Source organism: Stegastes partitus, unplaced genomic scaffold (assembly GCF_000690725.1).
Source record: "Stegastes partitus isolate 25-593 unplaced genomic scaffold, Stegastes_partitus-1.0.2 Scaffold1515, whole genome shotgun sequence".
Lineage (NCBI taxonomy): Eukaryota > Metazoa > Chordata > Actinopteri > Pomacentridae > Stegastes > Stegastes partitus.
This window is the reverse complement of record NW_007579246.1, coordinates 21,780-38,005: the sequence shown is the minus strand read 5'-3', so window position 1 is coordinate 38,005 and position 16,226 is coordinate 21,780. Positions and strand designations below refer to the sequence as shown.

The following is a 16,226-nucleotide window of genomic DNA, read 5'->3' as shown; positions in this document are numbered from 1 at the left end:
TTTTAGTTTTTGACAAAATCTAGTTTAGTTTTTGCAAATTTTAAGAAGTAGAAAAAAGTGATTTGGATGAAATCTCACATTTTTTGGCCTAAATGTGATTATTTTTTCCAATGATGCCAGGCCCTCAAACATGAGTATATCAAGAAAAATTGAAAGTCCAACGAGTTTGTTGTTTTTACAGTTTCTTGTTCTGGTAAGAGGTATAATTTTAGCGACTTCTTCTTGTAAAGGTTGCATGCTTTTTAAATCTGCCAACAGATTCTGAGGTTCAGGAGGTTAAAAAGCTCCTCTTAGTTCTGCTTTATTTGTTCCCACTTTGCGAGTGACGCCGCAGAACATCTCCCATGTTTAATTTCTTGTTTCATTCCTAAATATGCAGAGCAGATTTTAATGAAGAAGCTAAAAACACCGCTGAGATGAGTCATGACTCCTCTGATCCGTCGCTGAATGATTTCTCCTCTCGGAGGAGGCGAGTGTGAGATACAAACCTCATTTGCAGTCACAGTTTGCCGTCTGATGTTTTTCAGAGCCGCTGCCAACAAGCTCCGAGTCTGAGCCCTGATTTATGTTGATGGACTCACCTTGAATCACAAAGTGTCGTCCTGCCGGAGTCGCTCTCTCTGTGGCTGCTGGCAGGAGGCCGTAACCCGGCAGGATTTATGGATTTCTTGTCATCGGTTGTGGCTTTAAGGCGGACGGCGACCAGGCGTCTGATTGGCTCTGGGAGGTGGCGGCTGGGAGGGGAACGTGGGAGTCTAGAAGCCCTGAGGTGAAGAGCAGCTGCCCCCTCTGCTGATCGGCCGCCTCCTCAGGGCATCAAGCCAACGCTTCGGTTCACCAAACACCACAAACCAAACTCAGAGGATAATTTATTTTACTGCAGCCGTAGCAAAAAAAAAAAGTCGTTTGTGGCCCAAATGTGGTCGTCCAGATATTATATTAAGACGTGACATTTCTTTTAAACTTCTTTGTTCGTTTCCGCAACACTTCATTTTCATCTCATTTTCAGGTTCAGTGTTTCATTATCATGTGTGATATTAGCTCAGTGTAGTTGCCAGAATTACTTTATACTGTTCTATCCAGCCTTGTTATTATTATTATAAGTTCACTTATTTTATTTCAGTGATGCATCGTACTTATATATATTATTGCTTTTGCGTTTCTTCTTTTATGTCCAAAAAAAAAAAAAGTTTCTTTCACATTTGATTGACCGCTATGTGGAAACAAAAATGTTTTGGCGATTTTCTTCGTTAGCTGATTTATAAAATGGTGAAAATTGCCGATAAGTGTTTCCTGAAGTGCAAAATAACAAATGTTATAACCCAGAGATATTCAGTTTTCTGTCACAGAGGAGGACAGAAAGTAGAAAATATTCATACTTTAAAAAATGTCCGTTTGAGCTTTTCGACTTTTTGTACTTTAAATATTAATTCAAACCAATTGATCAACTATCAAAACAGTCAGCAACTGATTTAATGGTTGCCGACGAGTTGATTTTTCGCTGCAGCTTCACTCTCTGGTCTCATAGAGCAACACAGAGTGAATTTTCATCCATGTTTGAGTGATTATTTACCAAAGGAATCATCAAGCTGCTGTAACTCTGTCATCTGCCCTCACAAACACCTTAATGAATCAAATTAATTAAAAGAAATTAAAACTAATCGAACTGAGATGGATAAGCTCATTTGTTACGGCACTGAGCTCTAGTTGTAGTTGGTTGTAAATCTGTGGTCCATTAACGTCATTAAATATTCACCCAAACCATCAGCCGGTGGGAAATTAAGGTAGTTTTATCGTTAGTGTTTCACAGGATTCATCCTCCGGTGGATACATTTACTGCATATTTCAATGAATTTGATGACTTGTGCTGAGACTACGAGGTTGTAATTTTTGCTGTACTTTCCATAATTTCCTGGAAATCTAATTCATAATATCATCAATATCAGCTGGTATCTGTAATTGATGAGAATATAGTCGTGACTTGATAATCCGACCCTTAACAATCCAAAAACCTTGCTATTCTAACGGAACCCATAGAAAATAACCTTAACATACCAACAGCCTCGGATTCTGACTCCAACATGACATTCTATGTCTCAAATAAGGATAACAGCGTATTATCTGACTTAACAATCCGACAGATTGGCTACGTTCAGACTGTAGGACTTAATGCTCAACTAGGATTTTTTTGTGAAATCCGATTTTTTGTGAGTTCGTTCACATTTCCAGTTAAATGCGACTTGGATGTGATCTACTGTGTGAACTTCATACAACCCAAAAGTGTCCCACATTCGCAGAAGAGGACACGATGATGTCACACACAGCGAGCGTGCTCAGTGTTTGGGAGAGTAAACACGGATGGTAATGGTGGAGCGTATCTGCCACTCCTTCGTCGTCGCCGCTGCCGCCACCGTCACCGTCACCGATGGTGGAAACAGAACTGTGACCGCTATTCTGAACTGGCATGTGCGTTCCTGCCATATCCACCCCGTCGGGGCGCTTCCCCGGGGTGGAACTAGCCAGACGTGCACAAGCGCACCGTTCAATTAGACGTGAAATCCAGCGATGCGTAGTGTTCTAACAACACACTGGTTATTATAACAACTTTAAACAATAAATATGAACAACAAATGAGCCTTCAAGCATCAAGCCCTCCTTGTATCTCGACCTCCGTCTTGACAATCCAACAGCCTTGCTATCCGACATAAAAGAAGGTTTTACACTTAGTGTCGGATTGTCGAGTCACGACTGTATTTCAAAGGAGCTGCAGAACTCTTCGATCTTGTAGTTTGACTCTAACTTGACAGAAGTTTTGCTTTATAGATAAGAAACATGTAAAATGCTGAAAACCTTTGCACAGGCACCAAACGTTAGAATAAAATCTAAAATCAACAACTTGGCAGTGCAGGTCGGTCGTTTATTTTTGGTTATTAATCACGTTATACTCACATTAGTATCTAGTTTCAGTTGCTAACAAACCACTACAATATGCAACGCAATAAAAACCTGCTGAGTGTATTTATCTAAAGCTGCAGCACGTTTTATAGGACAGGAAACAACAGAAATATGTGAAATAAAACAGACAGAGCAAGATAACTTGTAAAATAAATGTCAAAAACAAAACTAAACAATATTTAAAATTAAAAAAACAAGACATAATTGGATTCAAACGTGTAGGATCAATATCTAAAATGAAATAAATATAAAATACTAAAATATTCAAACCACTGAAAGCGACTAAAAATTCTCTGACAACATGTTCGTCGTGGGGTTTTTCCTAAAAGTGTTGTTTGATAGAGAGAGGAGGATGTTTCCTAGAAGAGGCTAAATTAAGTTGATTAAATTAATTACAGCAGAGCGAGGAGAGAACAGGAACACGCTGCAGGTTGAATTAGTTCAAGAAAAAGGAAAAAAAAAAACTCACATCCTGACATGTTAGCAGGGATTTCTATAAAAATCAAGAGCTGTAAATAGACACAGAAACTACAGCCGAGTCCTCAAACTTTACCTCATTGTTCTTTTCTTCTCTTGCATCAGTCGACTGTTATATAATCAGTCTCCGTGTTGTTTGGTTGCAAAGAAGCAGGAAGGAGGTAAAACAGACAAAGACTTCTATCAATATTTCCCGAGGAACACAGGAGCTTTAAAAATGGATGACTGTGTTTACTCTTTGCATATTTCGCTTCCCTCCTGCTTTGTTTGTGTGTATTTATGCATCTCTGTGAGGACAAACTGCAGTTTAAAGCTTAATTTTGTAGCATTTCACCAAAATTTTTTTGAGAAATCTGTAATATTAACACAAAAATAAGGTGTCAGGACTGAAAAGTTGCATCTGGCGTTGAGCCCGTGTTGTGTCTTATGGGTGACTGTGGTCAATCCATCCATCGATCAGTTAAGCTTTATTTGTTCAGCACCTTTCACACACCTCAGCGCATTTAGAGTGCTTCACAGATGGCTGATGAGCCAATAAAAAGACAAAACAGGTAGCGAGTTAGCTGGATTTAAATAAGAATAGATTAAAAAACAGAATTTTTAAAAAAAATAGATGACATTAGATAGAAAGCCAACGCATAAAAACCAGTGGAGGGATGCAATTTTTTAAAAAAGGAATCTAATTAGAGGCTTTGTAATTAATTAATAGCAATTAATCTCGCTTTTTTTTTTTTTTTTTTTAAACTGAATCGAACCAGAAAGTGAGCAAAAAACTGAATGGAATTTAAATATAAGATTGGTCTTTGGTTTGTCACGAGACGTAAACCTCGATCTTCTGGAAAAACTCCGTCCTCAGACTGGTTTCCTTTCCTACAGCGTCACAGAGGAGAGAATCGGCTCATTTTAGAATAGAAGAATAGAATAGAATGCCTTTATTGTCACTATACACAAGTACAATGAGATTAAGAGCAGCTCCTTCAGTGCCATACATAATAAGTACAATTTTGACAATTCAACAAAATAACGGAGTCATGCAGAATTTATTCTCACATAATCAAACCCGTTGTTTGTGTGGAATGGTCTGACTGCACCTCATTATTAATCTGCTATCAGTGAGAAATTAAAGCTGTAATTCAGAATGTGTGTGTGTTTGTGCTGTTTAACATTCAGCTGCAGACAACATGAAGACATAAAGCCTGTCGACAGCAAAATAACCGCAGCATCACACCGAACCAGGCCCTGCTGCTGCTTTGTTTGTTTGTTCGTTGGCCTGCACACACACACACACACACACGGTGTCAGGTGAGATTGACCCTTCAACACCTCGACTCCAGCAAACAGAGCGAGACTCACACATCCAGTAAACATCCCCCGACATCTTCCACTTCCTTTAGTCTGTCCTGAGGAATAAACAGCACAACACACAAACACACACAGACACACAAACACACACAGACACACAAACACACACAAACACACACACAGAGCGAATGAAGAAATCGGAAAAGACACGAGGCGACAGACAGGAAGTCAAGCAGACAGACGGTGACAGTTCGAAGAAACAAACCAGGATGTAAAGACTGAAATGTGTTTCCAGCATGTTGACAAAAACAACTTGTTTGTGGTTATTTAGAGAAACTCTGACTTTGTTTTTTGTTTTTTTTTTCTCCACAGCTGATAAAGAAAAACTGGGGAAGAAAGACGACAGCAGCCCTTTCAAAGTCAAAGTCTTAGGTAAGAAAGAAAAATCCGTCACTGTGTGGCTCTTTTTGTCGTTCTGTCCTTGATGTCTGTCAGTTAGAAAGACGCTGTTCTGCAAGTTAAATATGAATTCTGGTTCATTTCATCCTCCCTTTGAATGCAAACAGTGTACATCATGGCAAAAATTGGTCTTTTAAAACTTTTGTTGTCACTCCAACTGGAAGCAAAAACAGAAATCAGCTGCCTGGAAAGTATATTTTCACCTAAATGTTGATTCATCAGTCTGTTTTTATTTCCATCTTTCTGGAAACTCAGCAGCAAAATATAATGACGACTCACCCCTCAGACCACTGTGAAGACTTGAAAATAAGTCTGAATCTGCCACAGATTATTGAAGAATCATTCAGAATTACTCAGAATTGGTCAAAAAGAAGAGAAATGTGTCAAATGAATTAAAACTTGACTTAAAATGTGTCTAAAATGACTTCAAACTTTTCCAAAATGATTTAAAATTGTCTAAAATTAATCAAAACTTAGTCAAAGTGACAAATCCAAAATGATGAAGACTTTTCAAAATGACTCAAAATTTGTCAGAAATTACTAAAAAAAATTGTCTAAGATACCAAAAGAATGTCTAAAATGACTCAAAATGATGAAGACTTTTCAAAATGACTCAAAATTTGTCAGAAATTACTAAAAAAAATTGTCTAAGATACCAAAAGAATGTCTAAAATGACTCACAACTTGTCTAAAATGAATCTAAACCTCTGCAAAGTGATGCAAAAGTTGTCCAAAATGACCAAAAACATGTAAAACAATGTGTCAAAATGATTCAAAATTTTCCCAACATGAAACTAAATCTGTCTAAAATTCATTGAAACAAAAATGTCTCATTGTCCAAAACGAGTCAAAGGTCTAAAATGAATTGAAACTTGTTTAAGTTGATGTAAAAAATTGTCCGAATGACGCAAATGTTTTCAAAATGGCTAAAAATCTGTTCGAAGATACTGATAAACTGTCCATGATGTCAGAAAATGTCAAAACCTGTAACACAAACAACAGTTAGTCCAAAATGAAACAAAACGTGTCCAGAATTGGTTTCAACTTGTCCTAGTTGTTAAAAGCAACGTCCAACATGAGTCAAAAAATCGTCAAATTTGTTAAAGTGGCTCAAGATCTGTCTAAAATGTCTCAGAAGTGGTCTGATGTGAGTTGAAACCTGTCGGATAGCGATGCAGAAACGGTCCAAAATGACAACAACATGTTTGATATTCAACCTGCTGAGTCCGTCGTGGAGCATCAGATTCAGGAGCTCAGAAATTTTCAGCTCAGAATCTGGTGCGAACTTTGTGGTAATCTTTTTAAATGAAACATGTAGAATACTGTGATTTTCAGATGTCAGACTCCGACTACTTTATTGTCATTCATACAAATTACAGTCGTGATTCGAAAATCTGGCACTAAATGTAAAACCTTCTTTTATGTTGGATAGCAAGACTGTCGGATTGTCAAGATGGAGGTCGAAGGCTTGATGCTTGAAGGCTCATTTGTTGTTAATATTTATTGTTTATAGTTGTTATAATAACTAGTGTATTAGAACACTACTCATCGCTGGATTTCACGTCTAATTGAACGGTGTGATTGTGCACGTTCTGGCCACTTCCACCCTGGGGGAGCGCTCCGACGGGGTGGAAGTGGCCAGAACATACAGGCAGTACTTGGCTGCTGATGCTAGTTTAGTTAGCGGTCACAGTTCTGTTTCCACCATCGGCGGCAGCGAGGTATGCTCCATCGTTACCATCCGTGTTTACTTCCATAGCAGAGCACGCTCGCTGCGTGTGACGTCGTCGTGTCCTCTTCTGCACATGCGGGACACTTTTGGTTCGTATGAAGTTCACACAGCAGATCACATACAAGTCGTATTTAGCTGGAAATGTGAACCAACTCGCCAAAAAATCAGATTTCACAAAAAAATCCAAATGTAGCATTAAGTCCTGCAGTCTGAACGTAGCCAATCTGTCGGATTGTTAAGTCAGATAATACGCCGTTTTCCTTATTTGTGACATTAACTGTCATGTCGGAGTCAGAATCCAAGGCTGTCGGTATGTTAAGGCTGTTTTTAATGGGTTCCATTTGTTTTTCCTAAAAATCTGTCGGATAGCAATATTTCTGGATTGTTAAGGGTCAGATTATCGAGTCACAACTGCATATCAAGGACGCACTGCAGAACAAAATGACGATGCAGGTTCAGCCATAAAAACACACACACAGTTAAATTACCCGACACAAATACAGTTATAAATACTGTTGCGGTGGTGCAGTGAGATTTGGGTCATTTTCCTGATGGATGAATGAAACCTGACAAACACGACATGGAAACGTCTCCTGGTGGTAAATGTGTCGTTCTGACTGACACATGAACATCTGCAGCAAACTGTGCGTTGATCCGTCCAGTTTTTCAGTCTGATATTCCAGAGTTAAGCCGCTACATGGCTGAAAGTGCACATTAATGACCTCTGAGACTCTGTGTTCAGATTATATAACTTTAATACAGCTGTCGGCAGCCTGTGAACCTGCAACTGAACCTGCCGAGGATAAAACCTCTCCGAAAATCTCCTTAATGCACAATCGTGTCCTCGCACGGGGGGGGAAACCAGAAGTCAGATACTGAAATAAAGTGAGTTTTTTTGGTTGTAGGCTGATCCTGTAATTTCTCATCAGTAAACACGCAGATTAGTGGAGCAGAACGATTCAGCTGCAAATGCTGGAGATCAAAGCGGAGATGAAACAGAGAGCGGAGGTTTTATCATCGATATCAGCGACCGGTGCGTCACTGGAGGACATATTCCTCCGCGGCTCCGTCAGAAACCTTTGAGTTGGGCACACGCAGACGGATTCATAAACCTTCACTGTGGACAAACAGCAGCAAACATTCCAGCCTCTGATGAAGTGGAGAGCTGAGAAAAAGCAGCACTCGAGCTGCTCATATCTGCAGCGTTTTCATCTGCGGCTCGTCCAGGTGACCTTCATCCAGCAAACATCCGTCCTTCAAGTATAAATAAATCATTCAGAGCCGGAGATAAATGAATAAAAACCACATTCTCAACCTTCACTGCGTGTTTTTATCGCTCCGGGTTGCTAAAGGTTAACAAGGCTGAACTCAGAGAAGAAGGAAAAGTGCCGACTTCACTCACAGATTAATAATCAGCGTGTTTCTGTGGCGTCTTTCACAGAGACAAAACAAATGAAGAACACCTTCAGGATGCTGCACATGAGAAAAACACAGAAGTGACTCTAAGACGAAGCGATAAAAGGAAGGTTTAAGGATTAATTTAAAGAAAGTGGTGATTTATCGAGGCAGGACTTTGGGACTGGTGTTGATTTTACCTCACTGAAGCTCAACCAGTGTTTCCTTTATGTCCCACAGATAAACATTTAAAATGATAGAAACCCACACGTGCACATTTTGCTTTGATATAACTATACATCTTTTTTGCCATTGTTACATTTTTCCTCAATATGGATTCATTTTTCCTCGCTTTTCACCACAATATAAAGTCCTCTATGGAAACAGAACAACCATAAAGACTGAGAGAGAACCCAGAAATGTCTCCTGTGCAGTAGGACGCAGTTGTTGAAAATAAATAGCTTCATTGAAACTGAGAAGTGATGCAAAAGTTCCTCAAAATGTCTTAAAATTGGTCCAAAATGACTTGAAATGTGTCCAAAATGAATCAAACATTGTCTAAAATAAATTGAAGCTTGTGCAAAGTGATGAAAAAATTGTCCAAAATGATGAACTTTTTTTTTAGATGACTCAGCGAGATGTCAGAAATGACAAATCAGTTCGAATTGGCACAAAACATATCTATAATGACTCAAAACGTGTCCAAAGTGACACCAGAAATATCCAAAATGAGTTAAAGTTCGTCTGATATGAGTTGAAACCTTATATTAGAGGTTAAAGGGCTGCAAGGTGGAGCAGTGGTTAGCACCGTTGCCTCACAGCTAGAAGGTCGCTGGTTCGCATCCCAGTGAGGACACCTGGGATCTTTCTGCGTGGGGTTTGCATGTTCTCCCCGTGCAGCGTGGGTTCTCTCCGGGTTCTCCGGCTTCCTCTCACACAGTCCAAAAACATGTTGAGGTTAATTGGTGATTCTAAATTGTCCGTAGGTGTGAATGTGAGTGTGCTTGGTTGTTTGTCTCTAGTGAGGATTAAGTGGTGTATAGATGATGGATGGATGGATGGATGGATGGATGGATGGATGGACTTCAAACCTGTCCAACAGTGATGCAAAAATGCTCCAAACTAACTCAATCTGTCTAAAATGAAAAAAAAACAACTTGCTAAATGAAATGAAACCTGTTGAAAATGACAAAAACATGTTTAATATTCAACTGAGGAGTTCAGAAACTTTTTTTTTTTAACAGAATCTGGTGCTAACGCTTTATTTTTGTAGATTTTAAAACAAAAATAAGATTGGGACACAAATGCCATAAATCATATAAACTAATTTTATCTATCAGCTTTCTGTCTTTTCTTTTATTTCCCGTGTCCCGTCACTGCAGCTGTCAAACTGAGGCTTAAAATCTCAAATAGTCTAAACACAAAACTGGTTTTATTTTTTTTTTTTTTCGCTGATAAAAGCAGAACCGGACGAGCTCATGGTGAGAGATAAAATATCAGATAAAATATTAAACAGGTTTGAAAAAAAAGAGGAAAAACTCTGAAGTAAAGCAACAGTTTGATGTCTTTAGCTGCTCATAATAATCTCTTTGTGATGTTTGATCCAGTAGCTTTTTAAGCCTGTAAATCCCAGAAAACGTCACAACTGAGGAGAAGTTTTAAAGCCCAGCACTGGGTTTGTTATTTAAAGCTTCTTTATGTTAATGTGGAGCCGCTAACGTTGGTATCCGTCATTTTAATGAGCTGTTTCTGTGATTCTGCCGTGAATTATAGCGAGCAGAAGCAGCTCGGTGTGATTGAAGAACGTCTTTATGTCAAAGCATCTTTATTTCCTGATTTATCTGCTCAACGCGACACCGCAGCTGTTTATAACCCAACAGTTCTCCCTTAAAACAGTCATATTTGATCATTATTGTCATAAATTTTATGTTTTGTAATGATTTTTTCCCAATTAACCCATCAGGGAGAGGAAAGTTTGTTTGTACAGAACATGTCATACACAAAGGCAAAGTGCTGTATTTATTGCACTACAATTTTACAGAGAAAGAAAAAAAAGCGTTGAAATATTCAGATTAAAATAACAGGACAAAATAAAAGATTTAAAGATAAAGTCAAAAACAAATCAAAGCATCGACGACAACAAACAGTTTTGTCGTAGCTTCATAACAGATTTATAAAAAGACGTCACATCAGACGGTTTTAATGTCTGAAGTGAAGATTGAATAAGAAATAAGAACCAGAAAAGTTATTTAAAAAGTAAAATAGTGAATTAGTTCTAATAAATGAAATGTGTTTCATATGTATTTTAAATAATATATTTGTAAAAGTGAATGTAATAAAAAGGTCACTGCAGCAGAATATAGACTAGACAATTAAACCTGTGTTTATTATAATAAGTTTAATTTATAATTTGTAAAATATTTGTGAAATCAGTTTATTGGTAAATAAACTGATTTCACTGCGGTAAACGGGACATCATACAGCGTTATAAACCAAACATGTTGCTTTATTTGGTTTACCATTTTACCAACATTTGCATGTTTCCTGTAGTGAACCAAATCCTGATATGAATCCAGAACAGAAACAAGGCGTTAATGTTGTGATAAAGTCCTTCAGGTTCTGCAGCAGCATTAATCGTCTCGGTGTATTTTATTTGTCCATGTTTCAGAGACCACAGGTCTGGACCACGGAGACGGTTTCTACGCCGGCATGCCCATCCCCTGCGCCGACAGCTACGCCGGCTTCTGTGTTCACGGGAAATGTGAGATCAAATACAACATGGCAACCTGCAGGTCAGTGAACTACTGCTGGTAGCTGGACGTCAGGAAAGGAAGTTCTCACTTTGACTGCAATTATCTGATCAGAGTTTCCTACTTCCAGTAAAAAAAAAATAAAAATGTAAAATCTTAAAAGTAAATTTTTTACATCTTAATGTAAAATATTTCTCGCTATAGAATGATTATTATTATTATTATCAGAAAAGTTTATTGTAATACAATGAGAATTTTGTATGTCATAAAACTATAAAAACATCTTGTTATAAAAACACTAGGGGTGGGACTTTAACGTGTTAATTATGATTGATTAATTAATTAGAACAAAAATAACGCGTTAAAAAAATTTGTTGCTATCCAGGACTGCTAGCTCTAACAGCTCCGGCGGTTTCTGTGCTCGCTGCAACATTCTTTGCATTCAGGTGGTACCATAGCTTGATGTGCTTCTGTGGGATGCAGATTCTTTTTTGCACAAGTTGCACAAAACCACGCTCTTGTCAAGGCTTCCATCAGGAAGTTTTCTTAAAAATGAAGCTTGTCCTCCATCAGTCCAAGCGATGCACTCTCATCGGATTCCTCCATGTTTGTTGTTGTTAGCGTAGCGCTGACACATCTTGTGCATCAGTGTATCGGTGGACCATGAAATCAGGCACTGACCGGATGCAAACTGTGATTGAATGCGTTAATTTTTTTAATGCGTTATTTTTGTTGTAATTCATTAGTTGTAATTAACGTTTTAAAGCATATTGGGGTGGGACTTTAACGTGTTATTTTAAATTCAAGTCCCACCCCTAAAAAAATACATTTTTCAGTTTATATATATATAATACATTTTCACTCTATAATGTAAGATTTTTCACATTATAGTACAATCATTGTTCGTACAAGAAAAGTTTGTCTGACAATAACACGTTTGTATGTCCATGATGTATGTACATCGTGTTGTAACAATAAACATGTGTTTGTTTTCCTTGTTTGGCACCGAAACGCTTCCATAGTCCTTCAGGTAGTTCAAGTACATAGTATGGCTTCTTTTAGTTGTTAAAATATGATTATGTTGTCCTGGATATGTTGCATTTAATGAGTAAAATTACATGATATTAAATAAAAGGAGTGGAGTAGAAGAAAACTGAAGTAAATTGTATTTCCGTGGCACTCGTACCCCAGTTTCACCACTAGTGCTACTTCTGCTACTACGATGCTACAACCACAAGCCGTTTTCAGGTCAGTTATGTGAAAAGCATCCTGTAGATTTTCAGCGTTAAATCGTGACACCGTTGTAACTATTATCACCGTTCTGTAGCGATGCGGTTAAATGATTTTTGCTGTGTTTCCACCCAGATGTGATGCAGGATACAAAGGTTCCCAGTGCGACGAGCCGCAGGACTTCAACATCCTCTACGTGGTTCCCAGCGGACAGAAGCTGCACTACGTCCTCATCGCCGCCATCATCGGTGCCGTGCAGATCGCCATCATCGTCGCCGTGGTGATGTGCATCACGAGGTGAGGCAGTTTTTCACTTCAGAAGTCTTTAATTCATGAGAAAATAAGAAGTTTGAGATGTTATTAAAGCTGGTGTTTGTTTTACATCTGTGTCTAAAGTATCATCATAGAAACACCAACAGACCCTAAAAGAGAATTAAGATTAAACATGTAGCTACGAAGCTTCAGTATTTAGGTTAAGACCCCGCAATAATAAATATAATACGAATTTGCCAAACTTGTGTAAATATTAACCTTAAGATTCTCCAGTTGTATTTCTTATACGAATTTAACTGAAACATTTTCCTTTTAAGGTTAAGACTCCACAATAAAAATATATAGCACAGATTTACCTGACCAAGACCATACAGTATTATTTATAATACATATTGAATTTCCCTTCTGGGATAAATAAAGTATTTTTCATTTCATTCATTTAACTGACTAACTTAAATATGAAGGTTAAGACCCTGCAATAGAATTTTTTACACAAATTGAATTGAATAATTTAAAGATTTAGGTTAAGACACAACAGTATTTATTCATTAAACAGATTTACCGAACTTATTTAAATAATAAAGAGCAGATCCTTGAGTATTATTTAATCTACACACTTAGCCGACTAACTGAAATATTAATTTAGCAGACTAATGGGTATAGGTGGAGCAGTGGTTAGCACCGTTGCCTCTCAGCAAGAAGGTCGCCGGTTCGCAAGGACACCCAGGATCTTTCTGTGTGGAGTTTGATGTTCTCCCCAGGAGAAATCTGGTTTGGGATGTTGGTTTGAACTGATGTTGGTCCAGATTTTTTGGTAACTTGAGGACTGTGCAGATAATATATAACATGTTTGATATCTACAAGTTTAAATGTGTGTCGCTGCCATTATCACGCCAATGTTTAGAGTGGCTCTCAGCCTGGAGACTAACGTCAGCTAGCATTCAGATATTAAAACTGGTTCAAATCTCACCACCAGTTCTTCCTGAAGAACAAACTGTGTTGACATTGACATTTCCCCAAACATTTTCCCGTCTGTTTTTGCTTTCATTTTTTTCCTCACTGCAAAGTATTACTAGTGTTAAAGCAAGTTGTGCCACCAGTCTTTCCATCTGATTCATTAGTTGATGCTCTGCTCCCGCTGACACAATAATCTAACAATAGTTTCCTGTTGTCTACACCATTGTTTTCATCCAGATTAGAAAGAGAAATATCTTGGAAGTTTCTATTTATATGCAACTCGATTCAAAATCTGTTTAATGATTCTAATATTGACCATTTTCTCTCGCTGTGTCTCTTCAGGAAATGTCCGAAAAACAACAGAGGCCGTCGGCAAAAACAGAACCTCGGACACTTTTCGTCGGACACTAACTCCCGGATGGTATAGCCGTGTTGGCTGGTGGTTCTTTTTGATAAGTTTTTTCTTACGGCGCGGGAAATACCATTTTTTAACAGTAGGTGTGGTAATAATTTCTTTTTTTTTTTTTCTCCTGGGAAAACCATTAAAAAGAAGAATATTTATTTAAGGGGCCTTATTTTCCCTCCTTTTTTTTTTGTTTCGGATGGAATTTCTGCGCATTTATTTTGCGCAATCATGATTTAATTTTTTAGTTTTTTTCTCCAATTGCTGCATATACAAGGAGCCGAATCAACAGAACCCGCTGTCACTTGGTCACCACGTCTGCTGTCTTAATTCCTTTTAACTGCTTCATTAGAGGTTTCGGTAAACTGGCTAACAGAGTAACATCTGCCCCTGTGGAATGTGCTATTTATTGAAAATCATGTTTCTTTGCCTCCCGCTGTTTTTTTTTAACTAATAATGTGCAGCTGATCACCAAATGCAGTTGGTTCTAAATGTTGTTCTGTTGGAGGTGGGACGGGGCCAGCCAGTCACATAGAGCCGTTTATTCTTTGGTATGAAATTCCATGTAAAGACTTCACTGTGGTTAAACAAGCTAATAATTTATTCTGATAATTCTTTTCTTGAAAGTAGTTTTTACTCAAGGTCTTTATGTTAACTTCCGTTCTGAATTCTAGTTCCTGTATATTCGCATGACTTGTGAAAACTGTGTACTGTGGTGTAGTTTTAACTTTTTAAAGGAAAAGCTGTCGACGCCTCCTCGGACTGATGAACCGAGGACTCTGAGGAGGGAAGGTGTTATTCAGTGTTTTAAAAAAAAAAAGGAATGTATAAGGCTTGGAAATCAGTCTGCAGGCTTTAACTTTGGAGTAAAGCCACTTCTGCTGCGACCAGGAGCAGATTTATGTCGATTGTAAGGCTTAGAGGCAGGAATGTTTCAGCATCTTCGTTTGTAAATCTGAAGTCGGCTGTGTGGGGGTTTTTGGGGGACTGCAAATCAACTCTTCTTGGTATTTTTCATGTAACTGGAAGAAGTCTTGGTTGCTGAGATGGTTGTAATCAAGGATTTTTCTATGAATGTGAAAGATTAATTTTGTCTTTTTATTTGTTTTGCATTTGGGCCTCAGTGAGACATTTCGGCACAAAGGGTCCCACAAGAAAACCAATAATATTCCAACGGGCAACAACTGAAACACAATACATCGTAAAAAATCTAACTCAAAATCCACATTTTCCTTCTAGTGTGGCCATGAGATAAGGTCTTACAGATACTAGACATTTTTCCATAACATTGCTGTGTGCATTTTTTAGTATCACATTTAAAACAAGTTCATAGAAAACACCAACATTCAAAAAAAGTACCTGAAAACTTTTGCTCTAGTTGGTTTTGGAGTTTGTCAAAAGTGTTTATGCACTTAATGGGACATGGAAACACAGTGTCTGCAAAAGTTCTGACATAGCCAACATGTAGCTCACATTTTATTTCGGGGTCTTCATCTCCAGAGATCATAAAACATGACCAGCACCAGCTGACATGAAAGAATAACTACAACTTCCCCAAATGGAAACCATTCCTCAAGACATCGCTCCATTTTTCTGTAGTAAATCGCAAAAGTTTTTGTTTGTTTGTTTATTCTTTATTTAAGTTTCTTTGTTGGTGGCAACTAGTTTTGTTTTCAGCTTCTTCAGCTCTGTTTATTACAACCATGTGTAATGAAGGCAACAGCGCCTCCTTCTGATGACACTGTAGAACCTAGTTTATTTGCCCCGGAAGCTAATCGCTAGCTAATTAACTAGTTAAGCTAATTGAGGTTTTATTTTATAATTTTTAAAGTTTGTTTTAAATTCGCTTAACAGTTCGATGGAAACACCCAAATTTAGGTCATTAAAGTCTCTTCATGTCTGAGTGTTTTTAAGTCTTAGGGCCAGTTTATGGTTTCCGCATCCACAAAGTCTTGTACGCTCATTTTGTCCTCCATTTGCAAATATTTTTATTCCGCATTCTGGGTCATGTTCTTGTCAAGCAGCTGCATTTTTTTTGGTGATTTAAACCAAATGTCTACGTTTGTACACCAACTAACCTCTTGGACCAAATCAAGAAACATCCATCTGGGAAAATAAATGTACAACTGAAAATGTCACAGCATTTCAGCAATAACACAGTCCTACTTTTAGCTAATTTAAAGTTTGGCCGCAGGTTCATTCGACGTATTTCAGCCCATGTTTTCCTGTCGTTTGTTCTGGTTCCAGTTGGTAATCACAGTGAAGCTCAATGGCAGCATTTGGACTGTTGGAC

General features: G+C 38.0%; 1 protein-coding gene across 1 annotated transcript in view; it reads left to right on the top strand.

The window, feature by feature from the left end:
• tmeff1b (transmembrane protein with EGF-like and two follistatin-like domains 1b) overlaps positions 1 to 14,753 on the top strand; it is a 105,811-nt gene extending 91,058 nt beyond the window's left edge. Inside the window, exons 6-9 of the mRNA XM_008300251.1 lie at positions 5,107 to 5,166; positions 10,989 to 11,112; positions 12,436 to 12,597; positions 13,873 to 14,753. Coding sequence (XP_008298473.1) covers positions 5,107 to 5,166; positions 10,989 to 11,112; positions 12,436 to 12,597; positions 13,873 to 13,957 — 431 coding nt within the window. The 3' untranslated portion in view covers positions 13,958 to 14,753. The remainder of the gene's footprint in view (positions 1 to 5,106; positions 5,167 to 10,988; positions 11,113 to 12,435; positions 12,598 to 13,872) is intronic.
• Positions 14,754 to 16,226: the final 1,473 nt, after the last annotated feature.